The sequence below is a fragment of the Spinacia oleracea genome, chromosome 5, assembly GCF_020520425.1.
Source record: "Spinacia oleracea cultivar Varoflay chromosome 5, BTI_SOV_V1, whole genome shotgun sequence".
In the NCBI taxonomy this organism is placed as follows: domain Eukaryota; kingdom Viridiplantae; phylum Streptophyta; class Magnoliopsida; order Caryophyllales; family Amaranthaceae; genus Spinacia; species Spinacia oleracea.
Window position 1 is genome coordinate 2,146,651 of NC_079491.1, and position 25,654 is coordinate 2,172,304.

Sequence of the window (25,654 nt, forward strand, 5' to 3'; positions counted from 1 at the left end):
TGTTTACTTACAAATAAGTCACCTTTGATCAACGATTTGTCAGTTTATAATTCATTGTCAAGCAAGTTGTATTATCACGGACTCACTCACTTTTACCAAATTATTGCTTACATACAAATAAAGTCACCTTTGATAAAAAATTTGCTAGTTTATTTACTCATCGTCAAACACAGTTTATTATTCATCGTCAAACACAGTTTATTATTCATCGTCAAGCAAGATGTATTATCTCGGCCAGTAATATATGGGGTCAATATGACCAATTCACCTGTTATTTTCATTAGTGAGCACCAAATTGCATATTTCCATATGTACAAACCAAAATCAGGATTTTGTACAACCTAATTCAATGAAATTGCAAGTTATTTTTCTTTGTACATTTTCCAGAAAGAAACAGCAAGGTCGATTCTAAATGCAACCTTTTCATTGAAGCCATGAATTATGTACAACAAAAGAATTTCGAATTTACTGTTCTTCACTTCTCCTTGTACCAAAACAAAAAAGAAGAGAATAACCCTAAAAAACTATGTACGAAATAGACCCAATAAATGAAATTTAACAACCAAACAGCCTCTCATTTATCAAGGATCAAGAAATCAGCTCACATGATATTTATCATGGTCTAGATTCATATTGGGAGGTTCAGAAGGTTTATAAACATCATCAAAATGGAGCTTAAATTCTCCACCAAATTCATCTGGATCCGTTGTTCGAGATAACTGGTTATAATTCCCCCAATCCAAAGGTTGTTCGTCGTGTTCATCATCGATGCTCCTATCCGAATGGCTTTCACAGTAATTATCAGCATTATGATGGTTAAATTCAGGACTGTGTCTGAACATAGGAGGCTCGAGAAAGCTGGTTTGTTGGGGCCCACCACGGTGCTGAAACTCAGTAGGCTCGAGAAAGCTGGTCTGTTGGGTCCCACCACGGTGCTGAAACTCAGTAGGCTCGAGAAAGCTGGTTTGCAGGGGCCCACGCCCACCACGGTGCTGAAACTCAGTAGGCTCGAGAAAGCTGGTTTGTTGGGTCCCACCACGGTGCTGAAATTCAGTAGGCTCGAGAAAGCTGGCTTGTTGGGTCCCACCGCTGTGTCTGAACATAGGAGGCTCGAGAAAGCTGGCTTGATGTGGCCCACCACGGTGGTGAAACTCCGGGGGTTCGAGAAAGCTTGCTGCCTGTTGAGGGTCTGCACTGGTGGTTCCACCACCACGGCGGTTCCACCAGTGGCTTCTAGCTGAAGGAAGCATGGTGCTGCTGGAGTCGTTATGCCGAAGAACACTTTCCTCCTCCAAGAAGACGGGAGATGACGACGTGGAAGCTTCCGGATGGTTCTTTGACCGGTTGTCTAAGAAATTAGGCCAGCTTTCTTCTCCTTGGTTGTTGTTGTCTTCGTTATTTAAGGACGGCATCCAAAAATCATTTGTTTGTTCATTGTCAATGTCCAGAGAAACTGACGGGCCGTCGTTAGTGTTATTACCGATAACATGTCGGGCCCCGGACACATAAAACCAATCAAGAAGATAAGGGTGAGTCTTCGGGTCAGTTCCAATGAGCCAAAGAGAGCCCAAGTGACAGCCCGGAGCTTGACCGTTGTAGGGTGATTCCCTTCTGAAGTAGCTGTTTCGGGAGCTATGATCTCTAAAACGTGGACTCTGCTGCTGCCATCTTCTGGGTGGTGAATACGCGTAACCAGGAATAGGCCCGCGCAACTTTTCGTTCCGGAATGTTCTGAGAGTGGTTAGAAACTGCATCCCTTGAGCGTCTGGTTGCCAAGAAGGGTAGCTGGTTTGAAAGCTGTAGAGAGAGCAGATAAACAAAAAGGTCAGATTATCCCGATCAATTATAGCCCGGCCCGAAAAAAGTGTGGGTTTGGGCAGCCACAAATACACATTTTTGGACCAAAGCATGAGCCCTACCCGAAAATAACCCGCTTGGGCCAAAAAGCCCGCACAAAATTATGGGTTTTGGGCATGAGTTTGTGTTAAAGCCCAGCCGGCCCGAATTTTGATCACCTTTATCTCAGATTTAACATGAAAAACAAATAACACTAAAATAGGGTTCAAAACAAAGACGTCGTGAAAATTAGTTCAAGACGCATTTTTGGACCAAAGCCTGAGCACGGCCCGAAATAACCCGTTTTGGCCCAAAATCCCACACCAATATTTGGGTTTGGGCATGATATGTGGTAAAGCCCAGCCCAGCCCGGCCCAAATTTTGATCACCTTTATTTCAGATTTAACATGAAAAACAAATAACACTAAAATAGAGTTCAGAACAAAGACATCGTGAAAATTAGTTCAAGAAGAGAAAACATGCCTCAGAAAAGATTTTTCCATTTTCCCTTGGGAACTCCTCCGAGTGGGAAGCGAATTGTATGGTGAAGCGTAATTTCCATTGCCATGCTTTTGAAAATCAAAGACACTAAAGCTGCAGGGGAAAATGAGATACATTAGGTAAAACAGAAGAGGTAGCATTTCTCAAAAAGGCTAAACTGAATGTAAGTTGGTAGAAAAATTAAACCTGCAAACATCACCAACTCCGTCAATATATACCGTAAATTCAGTGATGAACTGCAGAATGTCATTCACTTGCTGCAGTAAAAAAAACAATGTGTAAGCTAAAAATTAATCCAAACCGACTAAAACACGAGTGAAGTAGTTAAATGAAAATAAGTTACAACCTTTGGGACAACAAATATGAGCAAATAAGGAGTGAGGAATATAGAGGCAATCTCCTCCAGCCACATCATTGCTGTATACTGCACAAATGCATAGTCTGTTAGGCGGCGTAAATAGTGATTGCCTATTTTACCCTTTACTAAAATCAAAAAAATCAAAAATAAATTAAACACAAAAAACATTGTATATTACGGAGTACAATATAAAAGGGAGTCAATTTAAAAGATATTTACTCAAATCACCAAATATTAAAACTAAGGAAAAAAAATATGCATAAAAGGGCAAAAAGTAATTAACCAAATAAGTATATCGTATGTGCTTTTTTTAAATTATAAGCACGCATCGTGTGCATAGAAAACTAGTAATAAATAGTCAAATAAAGAACACGGCAAACAGCATCATATTCTGGCATATGAAATTACCTGAAATAAAGTTTCAAACTCTACCCGGACAAACTCTGTGTTTTCTTTACCACGCCATCTCTTTGGCATGTGATGCGTATGCTGAACCACCAAGGACATTGTGCCATCTGGGTCAAGAACAAGAAGCTCATCTGTCACAGCTGCCCGGCTGATAGCCGTAATAGTTCCAAACACAGCAGCATACCAAAACAAATTACGGCCAAATATCTACAACAATTATAGCAAATATGTAAATATGTATGAATAATTGATTGTTTGCAACTGTAGCAACATAAGAAGAGTTTTAGATGAATAAGAAAGGTAAAAAAAACGAAAAAGAAATTACATGTCCCTCCAGCAAAGATTCATCCAGAAATGCAATAATGATCAACACAGCCGCAAAGCCACCGGATATGAAGGAGATGAATTTAGCAACAACTGAAATTATGGGAGATGGAAATTGTCTCAAGTAATCTGAAGCATGTACGATGCTGCTGTTTATGCGGTGCCTAAAGAAGTGTTCCACCTGGAAAAAAACCCAAAAAAAAGGTTTTATTTTTTTTAATTTTTTTTTGATGTAGGAGTGGCAAAAGTCAAACATCAAGAGATAATTGTACTAAAATATGGGAAATATTCGCTTAATATCTTGGAAAAACATTTATTAAGTATCGGATCAGGAAGTTTTTACATTTTCACTTCTGCTCATTAGCTAATTTAGCTTCTTTAGTGTCTCAACACAGCTCTTTAGACCCAAGATGAAGTTTATATTTCAAGCATAGGAGTCAATTAAAGCTTCAATACATCTTTTTCTTTCCTCAATGCTTCATATTTGATCTATGCAAACATGGACAAAACGGCCCTTCTGCCAGCTTAATAAATTTATTATCACCATAAAGTGATCCGTCTCCCAGCCCCCACAAAAAAAAAAAAAAAAAAAACTGGTTTTAATGGGCGTTACGTCATGAACAACATTAAGTTCAAGAATAGGTTCTCAATTATGCAGCTATCAGACAAATGATGCTTCCTTTTTTCATGTGTTAGTGTATCATGGTTGAAGATTTGCTATCAAGTATGATTTGCAGTCTTTTTTATTAACATAGCATGAAGGCAAAGTCAATCAACTGTAACACCAGCACACCACCAAGCAGGCAACCTCTTCCTCACTTGCATGTAGTTGATATACGCTCCTAACAATCAGTCCCTTTTAAATTGAGTAACAATACTCCCTCCGTCCCTAAAAGATGCCCCATATTCCTTTTATGGATGTCCCTTTTAAGTTTGCACCATACCTTGGTAAAATTTTCCACTTGTTCTCTCTCTATCTCTCGCCTCATGGGCCCACACTACCAACTCATCTGCATATTTTACACCCAATTCTTAATAAAGTGATTTTTTTTGCTATGGGTCAATCTTTTAGGGACGGAGGGAGTACTACCTACAGACAGTCCAGGCAGTAAATTTTATTTAAAATTACTTTCCAACTAAAATCGCAAGAGCTCCATCTCAAAGGTTTGTCTCCAACAGAAAATAAGCATTGCATCACTTGCTTGTGAACTACAACTCACTTGAGCTGCCTACTACTGACCAATTCTTCTTTTCTATACTTGTTTAGCAACTTTATTACCTAATAGCTATCAGCCTATCATAATTTATTCTCCCTGACCAATTTCAACAAAGTCAAAAGCCTACTAATTGGCGATCTTTCACCTTTTTTTTTTTACAATAGTATGAATCAAATGTCTCATGGAATTGCAGCTGACCTACATTTATTTGTGAAGAAATAGGCAGTTTGTTTCTAATGGACTAATGGAGTAACAACTAATAAAGACCTCCTTTCAATTGTAAGGATGGGTATAAATACATATAATGTTAAAACAGGCTGAAAATTGACATTCCGATTGTTTGTATGTTTAAAACAGGTTGGTTTTCCTTCCACTTCTTAGCACCCCAATCTCTGTATACCACTTCAATATTCACAGATTTTCAATACAACCTCATTTTAACCATAGCAACAAAACTAGCAACCTGCCACACCACATACAGAATCTAAGGGTGAAGAATAAACAGTAAGCAGCTAAACGTAAAAGTATTAAACATCAATAACGTTGAAAGGAGCATGATAAAGGATCAGCAGGTAAGCAATTATGTAACTATGTTCTACAATTCTATAACTGTGTTTCAATTTAGCCGTAGCAGTAATGTACCACATTGCAGAACACAATCCTTGTGCTACATGATCTGCAATTCTGTACTGCGTTATACATAGTACTTATAATAAACTATAAAAGGATCAAAATGTTAAGCAATAAACCCCAACCATACTTATCGGTTAGCCTTCAGTATAATTCTTAGATAAGTACAGAGTATAGACACAACCTATAGCCTACTCCAAGGGACAGTAATTTAAAACTAAATCAGTTACAAGTATAAACAGTATAAAACAAGATAAAAACTAAATAGATATCTTATTTCATCCAGAATTGCATCAAAATGTTCTCCTTGCTACTTGATTAGTACTCCGAAGCTCTATCCTATATTGTTCTCTAATTTTACTTTTTTGAAATCGCCAAAAGATTAGTCAAGTTTCTATTATTAATTTATTAAACACTAATGAACTTGAAGCTTCCATGAACCAAAATGGCAACTCTGTTCAAGAAAAGGCTGTGGAGAAGACAATGAAATAAAATATGTTTCCTTATAGTCTTTATTTTCCTAAAATGACATAATATGGGGTAGGGGGGAGTAATCGGAGATTCAGAGTATGTCCTAAACTAGTACCACAATTAAACTTACGTACGCAAAACGATTAGAACAAAGAAAACATGCCACGGACCAAAACTCCAAACAGAAGAAGTACTTGCCTCGTTAAATTCCCTAAACATCCACTTTGACAAATTCGACCATCTTCGAGATGATGCTGTAGTTGGATGGTTATAGAATTGTTCAGCGTGCCTCAAGAATAGATAAACCAGCATAAATATGACTAGAAACGGAGAGAGGAGAAGCATTGCTAGTCCAACTACTACAAGTCTTTTCCTCAAAGTAGCAGGATTTGAGACAAACTCCCCTCTGATACAGAATTTTCTGCAGGTATAAAAGAGTTTATCAGCAGCTGAATCACGAGAATAGCCATGTCCAAAGCTTCTCTTGTAAAGGAAGCTTGATATGGAAAGAAAAAAAAACACAATCCAATATACTAGCCATCTTAATAGATTTTTTTCCTTTTAAGTACTCAGCTTAATCATGCTCACATTACATCTATGTAGTTCACAAAAGAAAATTGCTATCATATGAGCAAAATAAAAACAGGAGCAGAAGTTTCAGGCCCGAAGTAAGTACCAACATCTACAAGCAACTTATCGTAATAACAAACAGATACACAATCAATCATCAATAGAAAACAGGAGCTAAGTTTACTGTGCATCCAATCATCTGCTCAAATGCAGGTAGTCTACCAGAACCAATCAAGGTTACTAGAAGCTAGTTTCCATTAAAGATTAATGACACAAATTAAAGCTTAGTAAATTTGTGCACACATCAGCAAGCAAAAGAAAATATATCCACCGATCAAAGAAGTGTAACATGATTTAATTAGACCAACATGCATAAGATTGACCAGTTAATAGCTAGTGTACTTCTATACCAAGCGCGAAGAAAATTCCTCATGAAAATGAGGGGACAAGAAATGGATGTAGGATTTTAAGGTTGTAACAGTCAAGGTTTTTATGCACACGATATAATTACGATAAAATAAAATAAAATAAAATAAAATAAAATAAAATAAAATAAAATATAATTTAGCTTGAGGAAATTATCACCTGTCAAACATGCTCTGCAAAATGGACCAATTTAAGGTCCACTCAAGCGTCTTTGTCAATATGAGGCGTTGACGACCCCTATTAGGGCCAGACTTGACAGTTGGACCAGCACCGGGGATCCACTTAGAGATAGGGAAAGCAAGAATCCCTTTGTTGATCATGCCAATCAAGTAGTTTTCCTTCCGCATCAATCGCATTACAATTTCATGAGCTGACAGATCCTTCACCACGCATAGCTTCTGTGAATTCTGAACACGAACCACTTTCTCGAGAATAGAAGGCCATGGCATGGTCTTCAACTCATCATCTGTAACATGGAGACTGCAAAGAACATCATTCCTCAATTACTGTAATTCCAAACAAAAAGGCATAATTTGAAGCAATATGAGGCGTGGGAGATTGAAGAAACAGTGTGGAATAAAGGAAATACAGGGTGGTGCTTCTATAAGCTTACCAGTTGTAATAAAAGTGGCGTATCCTGAGAATTTCCTTTAGCTGTGCGAAAAACCTTAGAAAACAGAAGATCCAATATATGGAGAAAATACCCAAATACCCAAGAATAATAGCTTTGGGAAGCGTGAGTGGGGTTAATGGGTGCGCATGCAGAGCTTCTATTGCAAGGTCACAGGGCTTAGTTCCAGATTCAACCGCATCAATTCCACATTTAGCGTTGCGAAGACCATCCCAGTCAACATATAGTAAGAAAAATCCCGAAAAACATATTGTGAAAGCAAGACTCAAGAGTTCAACTATCCACTTAACAATGATGCACCAAAGCCCTTTATCACAATAGTAGCTGTATAGCCTTTCAAAGAACAAGTCCAAATCAGCAATAGGTTCCACTTTCAGGCTCTCCCCGTTAAGTAGCTCAGAGGGGCTTTCACTACCAGGACTCGGTATTCTTCCATAACCGGATAATTCAATCTCAGGAGGGTTATCATTGAGTAGGCCAATGGAAAGAGAAGGATCACCGGGTTTCTTCCACTTAAATATGCTCAAAACATTCCTACCCCCTTGCCAACCGGACATTATTTGCAAGCAACAGCAGTAGGCGTGAATGGTAAGTCCATTCCCCGCATATGCTTTTATTGATCAGATGAAGTTCCTGAAATATATAGAACATAATCCACTCAATAAAAAAAACAAAAACCACAAAGAGCTCGTTGGGTGTCTATCAGTTTTTGTTTTTTGGTTTAATAAGTCATACTCCCTCCGTATTTATTTAAGAGATACATTTGGCCGGGCACGGGTATTAAGAAGAAAACAAGTGGGGTTGAGTAGATATTTTAATAAGAAAAATAAGTGGGGCCCATGTCACTTTAGGGTGTGGGGGTTGGGTGTGGGGTGTAGATATATTATTTAATTAGATTATGGGGTTGATAAGTTACTAAAAATGGCAAGTGTATCTCTTAAATAAATACGGCCGGAAAAGGCAAGTGCATCCCTTAAATAAATACAGAGGGAGTATAATTTAGATTAAACTAAAAAATAAGCATATTTATTGTTATCATGGACTGAAAAATAAGCATACTTATTGTAATCATGTTGATATTGGAAACTGGCAACAAAAAACTAGAAACTCGTTTTTGTGGTTTTCATATTTTGGTTTTAGTTTTGTAAAAAACAGAAAACTAGAAACAAAAAACGATACCGAACACGGCCTAAATTTAATGAACTTTTTATTCCATAAGTTGAACAAGCAGGGAATGAGAACCGTAGAAAACTCCTGATCACTCTAATGTTGTGATATGATAAATGTTCATCATCTAGAAGCTACAGAGAGCTTACATGTGCTCAGTGATCAAGAATCCATGAAATGCTCTCATCAAGAAACCTAAAGAACTGGACCAAAACTTCTAAACTTCGAACGTTCGAGCTAATATGAGCTTTCTTTCAGTAGGGTTATATAATCTGGCCATTTGCTAAACAAAGCATACAACCCAAACTGTTCAAATTTATCAAAATTGTAAGATCAATTTTTCATCCAATTCATTCAACATCCCAAGCCAAACCCCTTCTTTATCACAAAGCAAAATGTGGCAGCAAGATAACAAAAAACCCAACCCATAATATAATTAACAATTTAGAAATTTGCAAATAAAATCAACAGAAATATCGATTGTAGATAATTACCGAAAATAGCAGCACCAGAGTCCAGAAGGGGAGGTGGTCGGCAGATACAACTACAACTACAACCTAAAACTGTTCAAAATTATCAAAATTGTAAAATCCAATTTTCGTCCAAGTCATTCAACATCCCAAGACTTCTTTATCGCAAAAGTCAAAGCAAAGCAAAATGTGGTATCACCCTTGATAATTTTCAACAGAAAAGCAAATATTATGCTTCAATTATGTGCTTTGCTTTACAAATTAGCAAAGGATAATAACTACTCCGGACATTAGTTCGTCGATTAACTTATTTCTGAAGTACAAAATGGCATAAATATGCTAGAACAAACCCAATTACATGAAATTAAAATAAAATTGGAAATTACTATATTAAAATTAAGGGTACAAAATGCAATACTAATTCACTCAATCCCCAAATAATTTGATTAAAGTTGTAGTCTTTACTACGGATAAATTCTTGCTACAGCTAACCAAGAAAATTCAAACAAAAAAAGAAATAAACCATTTACCTAAGAACGATTAATTCTGGAATTCGATTTCTGGGAATTTACCCTTAATCCTTTCCTCACAATCGTCGTATTTGTTCTTCGAATTTGGGGAATAGGATGACAGACGGCCTTTTTAGACGGAAAACTGGAAAATTGAAATTGAAATTGAAATTGAAATTGAAATTGGGGAAGAAGAAGAAGAAGAAGAAAAGCAATATAGGTTTTTGAAGCCGAGTAATAGTAAAATATTAGGCGGTGTAACTTGTAAAGGCTTCTACGATATAATTAGAAAGACTAGGAACAAGAACAAGTCATGTTGTTTACTTATGTGGATTGTTTAAATACTTAGTTACTTGTACATATTAGTCTCCTACTTGGAATCAAATTGCTTTTATCCCTTTTAACATTTTGAGAATGCTAATTTGTTCAATCATTTTGAAAAGCGTTTGACTTGTGTTGCTGAAATGGTTAATTTACGAGAGATGCTGGTTAAGTGCGATCCTTATTTTTACTAATGAAAAAAGATTAAAGGGTGTTAATTGAATGATCACAACGAAGGAAACTTTCGGAAGTTAATTTGTCCGATCGTATTAAAAAAAAGTTTGAAAGTGTTAATCTTTTTTATCAACTTGAAAGGGAATTTGTCAATTTTTTCGGTTATGTTGAAAGGAGGTTATGGGATGTGAATTTGATCAATTGTATTAAAATAATGATGAGTGTTCGCAAAGCGTTCAATATAACTTTTAATGTGGAATAAACCGACTTTCTGAGTGGACCGTTGGGTGAATTAGTCGTGGTTCTAGTGAGCTTATTGAATAAGAGACCGTGAATTCCATGGTAGTTGTGTCATGTGTAGGGTTGTAGGTTCTCAATACCATAGAATCACATACCCCTCACTTTTTGTACAAGTTGCCAAAGCCTTGTATAGAAACGAGCAACATCACTTGGAATACATAGGGAATTTATGTAACGAGAACAATTATCGACTCTAGTTAAAAGAAATAACAAGTTAATATGTTAACATATTTTACTTAATTCATCATAGGACACAGTGATAGTGTGACACACTTTTAGTGGTTTTGAAATGCTACCCACCTTTATTTGAGTATACATATTTAATATTTTACCCATTGCCCTTTTACTGTTTAACTAGTCGTCTGACCCGTGTAAGGCACGGGCTATTCTTAGGATATAGGACGTCTTATATGTGTCTTACTTTTTTAATATTTGGATGGTTGGTGAGTGTTTGTATTTAGTTTTGTTTGGACCGCATTTACATTTTGATCCTGAAAGTACGGGGAGATGTAGATCGAGATAGGAAACATAAACAAAAAATAATTGACATATGTAGGTTTGGGTAAAAGTCATACCCTTTAAGTTATGATTGGCAAGGTACGTAAGAACTTGCAGGATGAAAAATAACTCAACTCTGGCAATAATCATCAAAGAAAGATGGAGATAGAGAAAACCTTCTATTTTCACCAAATGTTAAGATTTACCACTATACTCATGTTATCCAATTAAGGAAATTGAAGACTTAATTAACAAATTCTAACTATTGAACTATACTGGCAAAAGTTGTAACTATTGAACTATACTGACAAAAATTCTAACTATTGAACTACTGACAAAACTTCTAATTATTAAACTGTACTGACAAAAATTTTCTTATAGGAGAACTAAAACTAATTGTAAGTTCCATAAGAATAACAAAAATATGCAACTAAAATCCACCTAAAAGTCTCAAACCCCACCTTTAATTATTTGCATGGAAACCGTACATTAAAATTATCCTTATCTGCAAATTGAATTGCATTACTAAGCAAGAAAAATCAAGAACAACGTGCTTAGAAAGAGAGAGAGATAGAGAGAGAAAAGGGAGGTGGTACTACAACTTGAATTCCTGCAGGGTACAATTAAAATACCCTACAAACTCCTACCGTTTTAAAATGGATAAGTCAGAAAGTCTGTTAGTGGAAGATGGTTAAATTTTTTTAATGAATGCTACAGGAAAAAGGAGAAATGATTTGGTAATTGAATTAAATTGACATTAAAAATAATTAAGGTTGGAGAATTAATGAGAAGGTGAAGGTGAAGGAAGATGAAGGATGGGGAATATGAAGTACATGGGAGTAATAGATGGGAGTATGAGACACTTGTAAAGTTACAGATTTGTTAGATTTAATACACGTGTCATCTTAGGAAGAATGGTTATCTTTTTTAAATACTAGGTATAGATTCATTTGACACATTTGGCAATACACAACTTTGACCGTCAATAAATGTAATTATCTATAAAAGAAAAATCATAAAATGGAACACTTAATATATTTTATTAAAGGAAATTTATAGCTTTGTTTTTGGAAAAAAAAAGTATAAAAAAATCCCACCCCAAAATCGCTCTCAAATAATAAATTGGACTCCCAATTGTCAGTTGGTCCAGTGGTGATTGAGGCCGAGCTTGATAGGAAGAACCGCGTGTTCGATCCCCTACAATAACAATTGGGAGGGGAGTGAAACCTATCCACCCAAAATTCGCCCCTAATCCGAATTAGCCTAAGAATGAGTAACAAAAAAAAAAAGTAACAACTCTACATGCGAGTTGGGACTGAGTTAGAAAAAGGAGAGGAATGAGTTATACCACCTACATGGCTACATCAATTGGTTAGGACATAATCCTATCAGACTTATATGTGGTCAGACTCTTCTCCGACGTTTATAAAATTCATTAATTTCTACAAACTAGCAGAACTAGTCCTGCATTGATAATAAGTACATTTGTAAAGTTCATTAATTTCTACAAATTAGCAAAACTAGTCATGCGATATTTATGAAACGGATGAAGTTATAAAAAAAATCACTCTCAAATTATAATTTGGACTTAGTATCCATCAATCCATCATCCAAATGGACCAAATATACAAAAGTCCATAAAGAACTATCCAAAAGCCCATAAACCCATATCCACCCTTACAAGCCTTTTCAATCTAAACATCCAATCTAACTAACTGGGCCACGTAACAACAATCAAAAGCCCATTAAGAAAGCCCACAACATTCCCCGCGAAAAAACACTTGATTTGGCGGTAAAACTCCTTCGCGCCATAAAACCCTACTCTCCTCAGCTCTCTCATATACACCCCCATCTCCCTCCATATTTTTCCCACCATCACTCTTTCTCTCTCCTCAATCACACCTTCATCCTCTCAATTCATTCATTAGTTCTCAAATCAATCTATCTTTTTCTTCTCAAATTATTATCTATTATTATTATCAATGGATTCCTCAAAAACGCCATTGATGATCCCCTTCAAATCAAAGAAGCCACTCCTCACTACCCCCGTCAAGAAGAACAACAACAGTAACCTAGCAGCTGTTGCGACTCCGGAACGGGCTAACCCGAATCCCAGTACCCGGATCCGCAAGCAGAACTTCGCGCTCTCGATTTCAGATGTTCGGCGAACTGCCCTTCAGCTACAAAAATCCAACAATGCTGGGTCGGATCTTCCGAAGGTGGTGCCGGAGAAGGTGATCGGAAGTGGAATCGGTCAGAAGCTTAAGGGATCCGCGAAACCCTCTGCATCTTTACCCCAAAAGTATGAATTCTTTACTTAATTTTAGTTTTATTTTTGAGCTAGATTTTCACCTGATATGACTCCCCCCCCCCCAATTATTCTGGTATGGTGAAGCATCAAGCATGCAATGTTTTCTCTGTGGATTTTTTTTCATTTTCTGGATAATTTGGGGTTAATTTGAGTCCTGTAGATTTGGCGGTAAGAAACTGCGGAAATTAGGGTTTAAAATTTGTGCCTCATTTGTGCTAATTTAGTATGACCTGATTGTTAGCTTGTCCATTTCCTTAATCGTTGAGTTTTTGGTGTATTTGATTGAAGTTATGTGAATGTTGAGGTTGAATTGATGTCCTGTGAATGCTGCTTTAATCCCCGAAAATTAGGGTTTTACATTGCGAAGTAAATGTCAACGATGAGATGTTTGTTAATTGTTAGAGTAATTGAATGGAATCTACCAGGCTGAGCTTGTTATCGATTACATTGCCACTGTAGCTACAGATCCTGTATGCACAATCTGTATTAATCTGAATCTGATACTAATTGAATCTACCCATTTCACTGTCAATTGGAAGATCAATTAGTGAATTATTGTTTATTCTTCTGGTATGTGAACTAATGCAATCTGTATGAATCTACATTATCAGCATTTTGTAAAAATTGGGGGTAGATTTATGTGATAGTATTCTTAACTGGATTGTCTGCTTCTTGGTAAAATTTACAAGAAATGCATTGAGATTATTAAGATTATAATCATGTTTGTGTTGATCACTTTATACCAAGAAATGCTTCTTGGTATGTTGTAATTATTTGTCTAGAAATTCTGGAATTCAAAGAAGTTTATGCAGTATATCTAAGCATTTTGTAAAAATTGGGGAAGTTTACATGAAATGCATTGAGATTATTAAGATTATGGAACATGTTTGTGTTGATCATTTTGGATTGCACAAATCCTATATTACTATAATGATCACTTTATACTAAGAAATGCTTCTTGGTATGTTGTAATTGTTTCTCTAGAAATTCGGAATTTGAAGAAGTTTATGCAGTATATCTACCTACATTGTAAACATTTTGTAAAAATTGGGGAAGTTTACATGAAATGCATTGAGATTATTAAGATTATTGATCATCTTTGTGTTAATCACTTTGGATTTTACTAATCCTCTATTGCTATAATAACAGGTATGAGATGCTATGTGAATTCTTCAATGCAATGGTTAGTTCAATTCGGCTACTCCGATTGAAAAGGCAGCAATCAACTCTTACTAAGCTTGCGAAGAGTATCGAGTCTTTGACTGACAGGTAATTAGCACAAACCCTTTCTTTCCCCCTAATTTCCACTCTCTTAAACAGTTAAACTACAATTCATTATTTATGTATCTGAAATTTATTGGATTTCTATTGTTTGGTATAGGAGGTTTACATTGCATCACTTAGCTCAATTGAAGTACCTAATGCCACAAGTAATCGTGGCAAAGAAAATCCGTGTTCAAGATGAAGAAACAAAATGTATGAAGGAGGAGCTTCTTGTTTCACTAGAGGTTGTGGTTGTGGAAACTGACAAGAATGTCAAAGGTGGTGGTGGTGGTGGATTTTCCCAATTAAAGGAGATATTCCGGTCACAAATCATGGACTTTTACAAAACCCAACATGAGGTATGAACTGGGATTTTCTTGGTTTTTTTCTTGGATTATTTTTTAGGTTTTAATTGAAGGTTGAATTGATAAACTGACTGAATTTATGAACTGGTTTTTTTTTGCAATCAGGATGCTGATGTTCCTGAGGGAGAATTACCTCACCTATTCTATCAACCAAAACAAGAACCCGAAGAAAACATGAATAAAACAACACCTGCAACATTAGCAGCATCACTTTCTGCTCCCTCATTTAAGAGACGCTTCTCATCCATGGCAAACAAACCATCTTCTAGCTTTTCAGAAACTTTCACCAAAGAAACCACTTCTGTTGAAGCTAATGCAACACTGTGTGATTTTGCTTCAACACCTGCAAAACTTGCTTCAATTCCTCCATCCTCTAGCTTTTCAGAAACTTTCATCAAAGAAATCACTTCTGTTGAAGCTAATGCAACACTGTTTGATTTTGCTTCAACACCTGCAAAACTTGCTTCAATTCCCGCAGAACTTATTTCAACACCTGCAGAACTTGCTTCAACACCTGCAGATCTTGCTTCAACTCCTGCAAGATTAATGGCTGCCACACCTACATTGCGCCCTCCAAAACGCAGTTTGTTTTGCGATTCACCCAACAAATCATCTAAGCGTAGTAAATCCTTAAAGTTTGTGGAAAACAGCATTGATATTGAGGAGGATCAATTCAGCCAAGTTAATCCTACACAAAGCTCCATCATTTCAAAGGATGATGTCCTGGAAATACTTCCCGAAGGACTTTTACAGTCGGTAAGTGGAGTTTTTTACCTTCTTGAAACTTGATTGATTTTGATTGTTTGAATATCTGAAGATTGGTTCTAAAATGAGAATTCCTGTTGCAGTTGTTGGAGAAAGAAAGGAAGAGCATCGAAGAGAAAGACCCAGTTTTTGTACAAGCAAAGAGAAGGCAACAGTTGATAGCTAGTGTACCTAAACTCTTTGACATGATTCTTCTCTTGTTCAAGTCCATCAACCGATCTGTTATCACAAAAGAGGAACTTATTTACAAATTACTATCTGGCCATTTGGAAATTGTTGATAGAGGTAATGATTTTTTACTTCATTTCATCACTTTATTTATAACTGAAACATTCCCTCTTATTGCTGTTCTCACTGTAAAACTGTTCTGTTTTTTTTTTGCAGCTGAGATTGAAGAACAGCTTAACTTGCTACAACAACTTGCCCCAGAATACATATCTGAACAGCTCAGTATCAGTGGAGATACTCTCCTACGGTAAATTTCTTTTACACCTTTCTATACCGTTCATTACACTGTTTAGGAACCAAGTTAACTTGGAAATGTGAGGAAAAGTAAAACTAAGTAAATCTGAAGAAATATGTAGAAATCTCCAAATTTTAATTTATTTGGCTAATTATTAAGGAAAATTGGGGAAATTGGAATATCACTTCTTTAATTTTGTTTTCTTTCATTTTCCTTACTTTTTATTTAAATTACGAAACAAGCTAACATTAAGGAATTCCCTATTTCCACAATTTTATTCTCTTTCCCTCATTAAACTACAGTTCCCAAACATACTGTTAGCATTGAACAATCGGATTTACTCCTTACTGAGTTACTGTTTTATTACTGGTTGCTGATGTTTAAATTTGTTGGTTTTTACAGCCTGAACAAATCTTCATGTCATGAATCAATACGCAACAAGTTGTTCGAAGCGAAATGAAACTCAGAAGATTACCCAGAGTTTTGACAGTATCAGAAAAGTAGATGGTTTTTTTTTTAGTTATTTGTAAGTTATTAATCCAGTAGAAGAGCAAAGTGGCTGCTGTATCATGTGAGCTTAATTCCAGCCAATCCAGCCATATTGCATTTTGTACATGCCTACTGACTAAGTGACTAGTGACTATTGTGATAGTGTAATGATCCATTACCCTGATTTTGTATAGAGATTTTCAACTGATTATAATGGAATCCATTGATTATGTCTAAATTGTCTGTGTCAAGTTCTTTAATTTCCCATGAAGTTTTATATGCGCGGACTATTTTTGGCATACCAAAGTTGATTTAACCCACCAAAGTTGATTATGGAACACCACTGTGAAATGCAGTTTTGGCCATTAAAATACTCCATATCTGATGGAAAACCTTGCTTTGGGGGCATCATCAAGGATTATAGTAGTATTTTCTACTTATCAAAAGAAAGTAAATAGGAAAAATTATAATTCATGAATAGGTTGATAATTTTGATATGGACATAATGACTTAGAGCTGCAAGTCTGCAACATAATTTGTTGCACAATTGACTTTTCAATAAATGTGGCACGACTTCGTAGTGTCAAAATTTACCAGAAGATATATGGCCCTAATTAGCACAGTTGGATTTTCTAGGGGCATTGTGCTTCGTTTTGTTTGACATGTTTATTACTTCGTACTTTAATATCAGGCCATCAAATGCGTATACCTTATTATGTATTTCGTAGAAAAAACCCGAGCATGACTCAAATAATACTTAAATTTCCAGTTATTTTAGGTAGTTTCGAGTCAGCCGACATTTAATAACACCTCGGACATTGTCCTGATCAACTATAGCCCGACCCGACCCAAAAATGTACGAGGTTAGACAACCTCAAATAACCTTTTTAGACCAAGCCCGGGCCTAGGCCAAAAAAATCCCGTTTTGGAGTGAAAAGCCCGCATCAAATTTATGAATTTGGGTATGAGTTTTAGTGTTGAAACCCAGCCCGGCCCGGCCCAAATTTGATCACCTCTACTGGTCCGACATTTCTCGCTCAATCGTTATGCAAAGAAGACTACTATGGTCAGATTGGTCACCCTCTCAAATGCCACCAACCTCACAGAAAGCGTGGTAGCCATACTCGACAACTGCAAATCTCTCAACCATCTCAAACAACTCCAATCCTCTCTCATAACTCTTGGCCAATCCCAAGCTCAGTTCTTCGTCTTCAGACTCATTCGTTTCTGCACCCTTCGTCTTTCCAACCTTCAATACGCGCGTTTGATTTTTGATCATGTCAATTCCCCCAATGTATATCTCTGTAGCGCAATCATCAACGCTTATGCTTCTGAATCCCACCATGTTGAAGTTCTTACATTGTATAAGAACATGGTTAACAATGGCCGACGTAGGCCGAACCATTTCATTTACCCTAGTGTCCTAAAATCAAGTTCTGAAGTGTTTGATTCTTATGGAACGAAAATGGTGCATACCCAGATTTTTAAAACAGGTTTTGGATCGAACCCTATTGTTCAAACTGCTCTTGTGGATTGTTATACCAGGTTTTGTTCGGATGTTGGGACTGCACGTCAACTGTTTGATGAAATGTGTGAGAGAAATGTTGTTTCTTGGACGGCTATGATATCTGGGTATGCAAGATTAGGGGAGATGGGGAATGCGATTCTTCTGTTTGATGAAATGCCTGAAAGGGATGTTCCTTCCTGGAATTCTATAATTGCTGGGTGCAACCAGAACGGGTTGTTTCCAGAGGCGATTTATTACCTTAGAAGAATGTTGGGCTCATTCGGGTTGCAGCTTAGACCAAATGAAGTTACTTTAGCTTGTGCTCTTTCTGCTTGTGGGCAAACGGGTATGCTTCAGCTTGGGAGGGAAACCCATGGATACATTCATAGGAAGGGCATTGGTTGTGATTCGTACATGTTGAATGCATTGATTGATATGTATGGGAAATGTGGTTGTTTGAATGAAGCAAGACGAGTTTTTGACTCTACCCTGGATAAAAGCTTGACATCTTGGAATTCTATGATCAATTGTTATGCACTTCATGGACAAAGTAGGAATGCACTTGATGTTTTTGATGAAATGATGCAAACTGGCAACGATGTCAATGTGAGACCTGATGAAATCACTTTTATTGGCTTGTTGAATGCTTGTACTCATGGAGGCCTTGTTGAGAAAGGTTATTACTATTTTGGGTTAATGACTGAATTCTATGGTATTGAACCTCAAATTGAGCACTATGGTTGTGTAGTAGATCTTCTTGGTCGAGCAGGTAGATTTGAAGAAGTTATGGATATTATCAGTAAAATGAAGGTTAAAGCTGATGAGGTTATCTGGGGTTCCCTGCTTAATGGGTGTAAAATTCATGGCAATGCACATTTAGCAGAGTTTGCAATCAAAAAGTTAATTGAGATTGATCCCAACAATGGTGGATACTTGTCAATGTTAGCCAATTTATATGTGGGGTTGACTAAATGGGATGAGGTTCGTGGAGTGAGGAAGATGTTGAAGGAGAGAGATGCACAAAAGATCCCTGGCTGCAGCTGGATTGAGGTTGACTGCAGAATCCACCAGTTTCGTTCCGCTGATAAAACACATCCCAGAACAGAAGAGATATACAACATATTGGAAAGTCTTTTTGATTTTATTAACCAAGGATTACTACTAGATCATGTTTGTGATGAAAATATTAATTTGACATATCGATTCTGCTAAAACAAGATTGCGACATCTCTCTATCGGTAATATTCAAAGAGGGACAATGAGAATAAGTGAATTGTAAGTACTTATTCTGGTCCAACCTTCCTGAATATTTGTCCTGATAGGGTCAATTTATCATGCTGAATAATATGTGTGCTTTTTATGAGATTATCAGAATGTTGTCATAGCTTCATTCGACATATATTCCTGCATTTCATGCTCCTTTATAGTTAATATCATCTCTCAAAATCTATACCATGAAAAAAAAACAGTCAAGATTGAATAGGCAGTTGACTTAGCTTTTTGTATGGTAATACTTGCTTTTTTCATAAATGTTACATGAAAATCAACTTCTATCATTGTTATTTCTAGCTCTCTGAACTTGCGGTGATCTCTGTTTATTTCACGTTTTGTTCCTTTAGCTGTTCTATAGTTGCTAGAATAAGAAAATTTGAAGCAAGGTCCATATGCTACTGTTTTTTTCAGTTAGTTGGTGAGAATATAAGGATTCTTTCCACCTTGCAGTTTTCAGTTACTGATTCAATGACTCCCTTTCTATCACTGTCACTATTTGCATCTTCGGTTCATTCTGCTTGATGGCAGACAGAGATGGTTTCTTCTCGGATGTGATGATGACTACTCGATCTTTTGCTTTGCCCCATAGCAATAGATACAGACCTATGATGATAGTAACTCCTCCTACGATGCTGAACAACCAGTGATAATTCAGAACATCTAATCTTATTATCTATTCCTTATAGTAGCACAAAGAGCATTTTATGAGCTATGCTTACCTTCCCGTGTATAGCTTTTCACCAACAATGAAATATGCGAAGATCACCACTAGTAGTGTCTGTAGGGGACAAAACATAGTTACAAAGACAGGGCCTTTTTCTTTTGAAGACCATACGATCATGATGAAGTTTAATGCAGATGAAACCACTCCCTGAAATTCATAACCAAAAACTGAGGTTATTATGGACTCTTTCAGCCGGAGGATGGGGTTGTTGAAAACTGAAATTCACTCCTTTTATCCTGAATTTAACTTACACCAAATAGAATAGTTGCTATGTTGATGAAGGATTTCTGCACCCATGCATCTGGATGATGTCTAACAGCCAAAGAAGTGAAAGCAGCAGACTGTGCTGCTCCTATAAAGTTTGCCCATGTGGCTAATGACAGTGGTGCAGGATATCTTTTCAATGTGAATCCCTGCAAGGATCATTGTCAGATTTTCAATACTTTTTTTCTTAAAATCTATTCCACTGAATCCTTCTTTTTTCTTAATGCCAAACTACTATTATTATTTTTAATTATACATTATTGTCACTTTTTGACTGCATACACAAGCATTGTTCTATTCTGAATGAGTGGTTTGTATGAGCTCAAACAACCTGTAGTTCCATTTTTTTGAACCAATCTACGTGTGTATGGTGTAATTTTTCAGTTATTCCCTGTGGAGTAATCGGCATTTGTGAGTTTGTTAATAGAACAGTAGCCCTAACAGTACTCTCACATGTATTGTTATTTCTTAAGAATATCGGGATAGTTTTTTGTGCTATTGAAACATTAATTTCATTGTATCATTTCCATTTTAACTTGTTTTTAAAGCTTGGACACTTGATGTATGCTTGGAACTTTTTCTAACATCTACTTGTTCCATCATTTTGTGAAAATTTTGGCTAGGGATTGAGATACCTGCATTGTGAACCATATTGACCATGATATGCAACTTGCTAGTGAAAGTATTGGGCCTTTTATCCAATTTTTGTGGAAGTCACTTTTCATCAGGTGTATCAGAGGTTCCCACAAGCGTTTGATTGCTGGTCCTCTGTATAATGCTATGGTCATCACCCCTGCTAAGGTTATTAAAGTTCCAGTGGCTTTTGCTAATCCACGGCGTTTTCTCAAGTTAAGAGTCTCCAGCCTGCGAATAGTTGAGGAAATTTCCGCAAAGGTTAGTTTTTTATAATTGGACTTGCAATCTAAAAACATTTTACTTTAGAGGGTAAGATCAAGTCAGTCTTTAGAGGGTAAGATCAAGTCAGGTAAAGTACATAACTGTTAACAAAGAACATAATATTACCTGAATACCACTGCTAGTATAAAGGTCAAAGTAGGAATCGTGTTTACTGTTGCTGACAGAAATGCTGGTGAAGTGTATTTTAGGCTTGCAAAGTACATGTTTATTGTTAATCCCACTCTGGTTTCGGAGAAAGAAAAAAAAAATCCTTCAGATCTCTTTTAACCAAGATACGGTAATACAGACTGGAACTATAACAATATTACAAAGTTGCATTTGTAAATCATGATATTTCCTACACTAGGATCAAACATATTAGCACTGAGTAATGACTAACCCAAGTAGAGAATAGATAAAGATTTCAATGAACATGCTTAATGTCATCTTTGGCCTTGTTTTCCTGCACCAAGAGAAAATACTGTCAAGTTGTGAACTTTTCGAAGTGGACGAAGAAGATTGCTTTATGTGAACGCTTGGGACCACCGGGGGGGGGGGGGGAGGGAGGGGGAGGATTTGGAGACTAGAATGCACCTTTCAAGGAAATAGGCAAACGGAAATACTGCAATACCACCTACTAAGTGGCGGTAGGTGACGTAAACATGAGGATTCATCCCATGGTTGAAAGCAGCTTCGGTTATGAAATAAAGAAAAGCCGAGGCCATCTGAACTATAACCATGTATATGTGTGGCCTGAACCTTCTGCAATTAACCCTCAAACTTAAATAATCAACAACCATGGCTTTGTATAGTTTGATTGCTATTCTCCCTTTTAATTAACATAGCATGGAAGCCAATAATGTCTTATAACATTTATAGTGGATGTTTTAAAAAGCTGTTTGATTCTCTTGGTACATTGCCGTATCATGTTCTTGACCCATCCATGACCTTGCTTTCTATTTTTCACACAATTAAGAGAGGAAAAGATATAATATATTTCCAAAAGGAGAAATATTCTTAGTGCTCCTGCCTCCGCCCATCTTTTGAATACCCAGGATATGTTATTTTATCAATATTCCCAGTTTTTCACGTACGAGACTTTTGTAAATACATGTGATTAAAAATAGAAAGGGACTTTATCCTGTTCAATTGAAGTTCCTAAGCATTAGGTTCACTCACAGAGCAAAAAGTGGAATATTCAGTGGGTGAAAGGGAGCAAATGGCGGAAATGAAACAGCAACAGTAATTTTTTTTTGCTAAAACTGAAGCTGCATTTTTCTTATCGACCTCTGACTGTGCAGTCCACTAGGGCTCTTGCCTCTTCATTTTATTTTCTATTTGTTGTTTTTCTAAGCATGATGAGCGTTGATTCTATGTCCCAAAACTGTACGTAGTTGGATATTTAGGAAAAACCCTTGCGTTGTTTGGTGTTATTGAATGTTTTGTATTTCTACTTATAACATTCGTCAATTTTTTTTCCTTGAGCCAGATTTCGCATAATCTAAGTTCAGATAAGTTATGTTATAGTCAAAATAAGTTCAGTTAAGTTCAGTTAAGTTCAGCAAAAATAAGTTTTTTTCAGACATTTTCATACTCAAATAAGTTTATTTCAGACAAAATAAGTTCAGATAATATAAGTTCAGTCAAAATAAGTCCGTAAAAATGGAGCCTTTTTTTTAAAAAAAAAAACTTAAATCAGGTGTATTAGGATTTTAGAAGCACAGTCTACAGCAGAACCTTGTTTCTGTTTTCCTAGGAAAAGAGTCAGGAACTCCAGGCTGTTGCAGCTGCTGATAATATTGCACTGAGTAATCTAGAATCATAAGTCATCTCACAAATTAGGAATAACACATTGCGTTTATTACATGCAGGAAACTTCTGGAATTTAATTTCAAACGTATAATTCAAATGTGCTCACTATTGAAGATTTGTCTACCGAATTATACAAACCTACATGATTCTGCCTACAGAAATCTCAAGACTATGGAGGTAATAATATCTAATCTCTATTTGTTGAGTTTGATATTTTCTTTTGAAATTTATCCTTTTTTTTTTCTGAACTCAGAAACCTTTGGGTTCTAGTTGAAGAATGAATTGATTTCATATGCTTTATGATTACTTTTTTTTGTAAAACATTAAGATGCTTATTCTCCAATCTTCATAGTGGAAGATGTTGGGTTTTTTCCTTAGTGGCCAACTCTCTTTTTTTCACTTTTTGTGTTCCTGTTTAGACTTCTGGGGACTGGATGAAACCTGTGTACTCAACTCAACCAACTACTCATGACCTTGACATAAAACTCAAATCTGATACGAACACATGTGTGATGTGTCCGCTTAAAACATTTGTTGCGCTGTTCTTTTTGGAGATTACAGATTCCAAATTTCTGATCTGTTATAGAGATATCTGAGAATAAATTGACTAATGCTGGGTTTATATCGGGTACCGCTTACCCGGTTATGCTTATTTGATTCTTAAACGGGCCCTCCCCGCCCCACACCAAGCCCACTCTGCTTTGTGCCAGGCCAGGCTGAAAAGTCCAAAACAAGGCCCATGCCCACGGGCTGTCTGGCCGGGCCTAGCCGTCGTGCCTTAGCCTAATTGGCTAATTTTACTAAATTTAGTGTGGTTTGTCGTGGCGGATCGAGTCGTGCCGTGCCTTGTCGTGTTTTTTTCCGTGCTCATGCAGGCCGGGTTTTTTCGTGTTCTCTGGAGATTACAGATTCCAAATTTCTGATCTGTTATAGAGATGTCTGAGAATAAATGACTGATGCTGGGTTTATATCAGGTAGTAATCAGGTACCGCTTACCCGTTTATGCTTATTTGATTCTTAAACTCCCCCGCCCCATGCCAAGCCCACTCTGCTTCATGCCAGGCAAGGCCAGGCTGAAAAGTTCAAAACAAGGCCCATGGGCCGCCGAGCTTGGGCCAAATTTAGCGTGCTTTGTCATGGCGGGTCGAGTCGAGTTGTGCTTTTTCCAAAAAAATGCGGCCCTGGCCAGGCCCACGATTTTGTGCTAGTGCAGGTCGGGCCGGACTTTGTTCATCTTCTCTGGAGTTTACAGAGATTACAGATTCCAAATTTCTGATCTGTTATTGACATATCTGATGAGAATGAATGACTAATGCTGGGTTTACATCAGGTACCAGTTATGCTTATTTGATTCTTACACATGCATCCTTTTGGTGGATGGAGACACTCGAAACTTTGAATCATGATTCATGGCTAGTGTAGAATTGTAGATAGGTTATGTGTTTAATCTAACTTTTGGTTCTGGTTCGAAATGCTGGAATTCTTTTTTTGTGAGAAAGAAGTTGTGAGTGACAGTTTGGGGTCCCAGAACAAATATGGTGCATAGGTTTCAAATCTCACCTTTTTTTTTTTTACAGGAATCTAAGTTTTTTTTTTTGCTGGCAACCGTCATTTTTTTCAATGGATGGATGGTATAGTTTTCATCGTTTAGGGACTTTGGTACGAAACCGTTATAACGACCTTTTAGGCTGTTGGGTATAAGTTACAACTACATTTTTCTTACTTTTGTTTTGCAGAGATGTCATCTTACTGCTACGCGATTGTGTGCTGGATGGCAATGGGGCTGTGCGGAACGATGATTGTAGGCCGGGCTGGGCTTCGGGCCGAGCCCAGTGGCCATGTGCCTAAACGGGCCTGGCCCACGCCAAACCCACTCTGCTTCGTGTCGGGCCATGCTGGACCGGACTGAAAAGTTTAAAGCAAGCCCCATGTCCACGGGCTGTCGGGCCTCGGGCCGGGCTGTCGTGCCTGTCTAAGTTTACTAAATTTAGTGTGCTTGTTGTGCTGGGTCGAGTCGTGTCATTGCCTTGTCGTGCTTTTTCAAAAAAAAAAAGTATGGCGGTCCACGACTTTGTGCCCCTACCAGGCCAGGATTTTTCTTGCCGGATCGGACCTCGGGCCGGGCCACGACCATTTTTAGTCTTGTGCCAGCACGAAGGGCATTCTACACGGTCCTTGTGATTTCAAAGAAAGGACTGTGGTCTAGCATGAACTGACACGACACGTGCATCGTGCATTGGACTAACCCATTAGCCACTGCTCCTGGGCCGGCGGCTAGCCTACACAACACTGAGTACGCGACTGTTGTGAGTTGTAGATGTTAAATATGAACTATGAAGTTTATATGGAGTCTAAAATTTTCCTAGAATTTGTAGTTGGGCAATTAAGCACTAGTCTAGCAGTAGTGGGCATTGTGATATTTGATGGGACTTCCCCTCACAAATCACAATATTTGTTCATACGCTTTATGGTTGTCAATCTAACATAATTTCGTGGCTTTTAGCTCAAACTTAGCTTGTTTTTTTGATGCTAACTCTAGCTTATTTTGTGGACAAAGTTATTGCTTCTTCTCCACCATTCATAGGTGTCATTAGCGGCGTATCTTGAACAATTTTGAGGGTTATTAAACTGCACAATTTGTATCTTGAGCAGTTTTAAGCGGCGTAGCTTGAACAGTTTTAAGGGGTCTGATCCGCCATTGGTTGTGATTT

At 37.1% G+C, this 25,654-nt stretch overlaps 4 protein-coding genes across 4 annotated transcripts; 2 read left to right on the plus strand and 2 right to left on the minus strand.

Moving 5' to 3' along the window:
- Nucleotides 1–402: 402 nt before the first annotated feature.
- LOC110784346 (autophagy-related protein 9) lies at nt 403–9,825 on the minus strand. Its single transcript, XM_056828497.1, has 10 exons — nt 9,540–9,825; nt 7,355–8,005; nt 6,901–7,221; nt 5,944–6,166; nt 3,429–3,608; nt 3,104–3,310; nt 2,684–2,761; nt 2,524–2,594; nt 2,320–2,430; nt 403–1,797 (listed from the first exon to the last, which is right to left on the minus strand). Exons 2-10 carry the CDS (start codon nt 7,927–7,929, stop codon nt 597–599), a joined length of 2,967 nt encoding a protein of 988 aa, XP_056684475.1. The 5' UTR covers nt 7,930–8,005; nt 9,540–9,825; the 3' UTR covers nt 403–596.
- Nucleotides 9,826–12,662: 2,837 nt separating this feature from the next.
- LOC110784300 (CDT1-like protein a, chloroplastic) lies at nt 12,663–16,705 on the plus strand. Its single transcript, XM_021988744.2, has 7 exons — nt 12,663–13,113; nt 14,272–14,391; nt 14,504–14,744; nt 14,856–15,506; nt 15,599–15,800; nt 15,900–15,990; nt 16,381–16,705. Exons 1-7 carry the CDS (start codon nt 12,794–12,796, stop codon nt 16,436–16,438), a joined length of 1,683 nt encoding a protein of 560 aa, XP_021844436.1. The 5' UTR covers nt 12,663–12,793; the 3' UTR covers nt 16,439–16,705.
- Nucleotides 16,706–17,503: 798 nt separating this feature from the next.
- On the plus strand, nt 17,504–25,439 carry LOC110784355 (pentatricopeptide repeat-containing protein At1g33350). The gene is made up of 4 exons (XM_056828499.1): nt 17,504–19,249; nt 20,858–21,128; nt 23,003–23,120; nt 24,680–25,439. Exon 1 carries the CDS (start codon nt 17,531–17,533, stop codon nt 19,184–19,186), a length of 1,656 nt encoding a protein of 551 aa, XP_056684477.1. The 5' UTR covers nt 17,504–17,530; the 3' UTR covers nt 19,187–19,249; nt 20,858–21,128; nt 23,003–23,120; nt 24,680–25,439.
- On the minus strand, nt 19,295–22,620 carry LOC110784316 (WAT1-related protein At5g07050-like). The gene is made up of 7 exons (XM_021988758.2): nt 21,726–22,620; nt 21,532–21,594; nt 21,258–21,374; nt 20,870–21,098; nt 20,222–20,383; nt 19,966–20,117; nt 19,295–19,878 (listed from the first exon to the last, which is right to left on the minus strand). The coding sequence occupies exons 1-7, from the start codon at nt 21,929–21,931 to the stop codon at nt 19,704–19,706; spliced, it is 1,104 nt and encodes a 367-aa protein (XP_021844450.2). The 5' UTR covers nt 21,932–22,620; the 3' UTR covers nt 19,295–19,703.
- Nucleotides 25,440–25,654: the final 215 nt, after the last annotated feature.

What these genes read in the sequence shown, in the direction of transcription:
- LOC110784355 (XM_056828499.1), top strand. Translation starts at nt 17,531, where the DNA reads ATGGTCAGATTGGTCACCCTCTCAAATGCCACCAACCTCACAGAAAGC.
- LOC110784346 (XM_056828497.1), bottom strand. Translation starts at nt 7,929, where the DNA reads ATGTCCGGTTGGCAAGGGGGTAGGAATGTTTTGAGCATATTTAAGTGG. An exon ending in CGCCACTTTTATTACAACTG is followed by an intron (nt 7,222 to 7,354) that starts GTAAGCTTATAG and finishes TGTTCTTTGCAG; the next exon opens with TCTCCATGTTACAGATGATG. An exon ending in ATGGAAAAATCTTTTCTGAG is followed by an intron (nt 1,798 to 2,319) that starts GCATGTTTTCTC and finishes CTCTCTCTACAG; the next exon opens with CTTTCAAACCAGCTACCCTT.
- LOC110784316 (XM_021988758.2), bottom strand. Translation starts at nt 21,931, where the DNA reads ATGGTTGTTGATTATTTAAGTTTGAGGGTTAATTGCAGAAGGTTCAGG. An exon ending in TTTATCTATTCTCTACTTGG is followed by an intron (nt 21,375 to 21,531) that starts GTTAGTCATTAC and finishes CTCCGAAACCAG; the next exon opens with AGTGGGATTAACAATAAACA. An exon ending in GAAAAGCTATACACGGGAAG is followed by an intron (nt 19,879 to 19,965) that starts GTAAGCATAGCT and finishes CTGGTTGTTCAG; the next exon opens with CATCGTAGGAGGAGTTACTA.
- LOC110784300 (XM_021988744.2), top strand. Translation starts at nt 12,794, where the DNA reads ATGGATTCCTCAAAAACGCCATTGATGATCCCCTTCAAATCAAAGAAG. An exon ending in ATCGAGTCTTTGACTGACAG is followed by an intron (nt 14,392 to 14,503) that starts GTAATTAGCACA and finishes TGTTTGGTATAG; the next exon opens with GAGGTTTACATTGCATCACT. An exon ending in TTTACAAAACCCAACATGAG is followed by an intron (nt 14,745 to 14,855) that starts GTATGAACTGGG and finishes TTTTGCAATCAG; the next exon opens with GATGCTGATGTTCCTGAGGG.